Consider the following 2,611-nt stretch of genomic DNA (forward strand, 5'->3'; position numbering starts at 1 on the left):
CCATATTGTCCTTCCATGGACTTTTCAACATGTTGAAGGGGACACCCCAGAAATTTTGACAAAAAATCTCAAAAAAATTATGTTCCAACGTTTTGATGCATATTGACGCAGATTCGATCTACAAATCGATCAAGGTATTCCGCTCGAGAATAGGATGAGTTTGGACAAAGATATGGCCATCGCTGTGGGCCATATTGTCCTTCCATGCACTTTTCAATATTTTGAAGGGGAAACCCCAGAAATTTCGACAAAAAATATAAAAAAAATTATGTTCCTAGGTTTTGATGCAGATTGACGCAGAATCGATCTACAAATCGATTAAGGTATTCCGCTCGAGAATCGGATAATTTTTGGCCAAAGATATGGCCATCGCTAGAGATAGTGGAAAAGATATGACCTCCAAAGAAAATAATCCTAAAATAAACAACCTATTCCGATCGAATAAGACTTTAATAATGTAAAAATGACTTCAAAATACAATTTTCGAGCTTTAATAACCGTAGATAATAACATTAAATAAATAACACAAAAATCCTAAAGTCCAAATGCAGTTGAAGAAAATGTCTCGGCTTAAAAGCATTACGTTCTGGACTGTGACATTGTTCCTTCTTGATATAGAAATGTGTCTTGGGATCGTCAGGGATGTCCGTACAGTGGGCCGTAATGGTACTTTGAGATATGAGCCCAAGGAATTGACCCTAGAACAGATGCAACTGATTTCCGATCTCTATGACGTTGGAGACCTAAAAAAAACAGTTCGGAAAATTTCGATTGAAAGAGTTCCTGGATCCCCAGGACATTCAAAAGTGCGAGACTATATAAGAGATTCTCTGGTTGATCTGCGCTGGAAAGTAGAGTTCGACATATTTACGGAAGAAGTACCGATCCTTGGGTCCGTCACATTTCACAATATAATTGCACGACATAATCCCCATGCCAAAAGGATTCTGATGCTGGGCTGTCACTACGATAGCAAGTACTTCAAGGAATTTAAGTTTGAAGGCGCCACGGATTCGGCGGTGTCATGTGCCCTGCTGCTCAATATGGCCAGAGCGTTACACGGGGAAATCCTGCGCAATGAGATCGGTCTGATGTTAGTGTTCTTTGATGGAGAGGAGGCTATCCAGAAATGGTCGAATAAGGATTCGCTCTATGGCGCCCGTCACTTGGCAGAAGTGTGGGAAAAGGAGGGCATCCTGGATCGCATCGATCTCTTCCTGCTCCTCGACTTAATCGGGGCCAAGGACCTGACCTTCAATAGTTTAATTCCAAGGACTCACAACTGGTTCCAACGACTCGTCCAGCTGGAGGATCAATTGATCAAGACGGGAATCCTGAAAACGAATCGTACTATTTTCAAGTTTATCACCGGATCGGATCCCAAGGACGATCATATTCCATTTGCCAAACGACAGGTTCCGGTGATCCATTTAATAGCCGCCGACTATCCGGCGTTTTGGCATTTGCCCGAGGACGTGGAGGAGAATGTCGACTACAATACCACGGAGCAAGTGGGTCTTGTCCTCAAAATGTTCGTTATGGAATATCTTCTGTCGGCACCAACTTTTAAGCCACATTATGTATCCTCCAACAGCAATGGAGCCGATGTACTGAAAAATTATCTTCCCCTTCTGTTGGGCATCTGTGGTTTGATTTTGGTTTTAATATACCGAAAGTTAAATATGTATAGAAAGTAATATTTAATTATAGTTAGATATAGAAGATAAGTATGCATACATTTTTTATTTAAATCCTCCCACAGTAGCCATTTGATTGATGACGATTCCACGGGCCACTCTCGATAAAATTGTTTCTTTATTAATAACGAAATACTCCCAGAGGCATCTGTACGATCGACTCCACCGCAGACTCCTGTGCGGTTTATGTTGGCTATAAGTATATATAACTTTTTTGTGTATTTTTGCTTATCCTGCTAACCGAATCGTATCAAATTTCCATCCATCAGAACATGCCCCCAACGGCCCGCACCGCATCGCATCGCCAACGACCAGCGATTCGCTGGCAGAAAATCGGCTAAAAGCCATCAGGGCCACGGGGCAACACTCGAAATTTATGTACGCTGCCTCTCTCGCTCGCTGAAAGCAACACGAAAGTTAATTAAACTTGAAAATAATAAAAGCAAAGCGAACCAGAACAGAACAGAACAGAACAGTGCTGAACGGTGGCAGGCAGCAGTGGCAAAAAGGATATGGATGTGGCGAATAATGAAACACAAAAAGTGTACATCACAGCCAGCGGGCACCAAATGGCGGACACGGGCATGCTCTACATAATACATACATATATTGTACACACATATACATATATAATATATATATATTGGAGAAGGTATGGAGTTCGGTGGTCATCATTAGCATATCGCCGACAGCAGCGCGAAAAAGGGTTCCCCATTTGAAAAGTTAATCGCCAGCTGATGCTGCACTGTGATTGCGAGTGGGGCAACTTGCAAAATAATAAAAAAAAAACAGCCGAGAAGAACTGAAATAAAATAAAAAAGAAAAGCCAAGGAGGGAGTGGGGTGACGATGACTGCGTTGACACTGACAGAGGCCACCCAAGCCCCCATCCACTGGGCAAAGGCACCACCCCAC

At 42.5% G+C, this 2,611-nt stretch overlaps 1 protein-coding gene across 1 annotated transcript; it reads left to right on the forward strand.

The window, feature by feature from the left end:
- The first annotated feature begins 534 nt into the window (after positions 1-534).
- On the forward strand, positions 535-1,756 carry LOC6507189 (glutaminyl-peptide cyclotransferase). Its single transcript, XM_032454453.2, has one exon. It carries the CDS (start codon positions 546-548, stop codon positions 1,695-1,697), a length of 1,152 nt encoding a protein of 383 aa, XP_032310344.2. The 5' UTR covers positions 535-545; the 3' UTR covers positions 1,698-1,756.
- Positions 1,757-2,611: the final 855 nt, after the last annotated feature.

The sequence above is a fragment of the Drosophila ananassae genome, chromosome 2R (assembly GCF_017639315.1).
Source record: "Drosophila ananassae strain 14024-0371.13 chromosome 2R, ASM1763931v2, whole genome shotgun sequence".
Taxonomy (NCBI): Eukaryota; Metazoa; Arthropoda; class Insecta; order Diptera; family Drosophilidae; genus Drosophila; species Drosophila ananassae.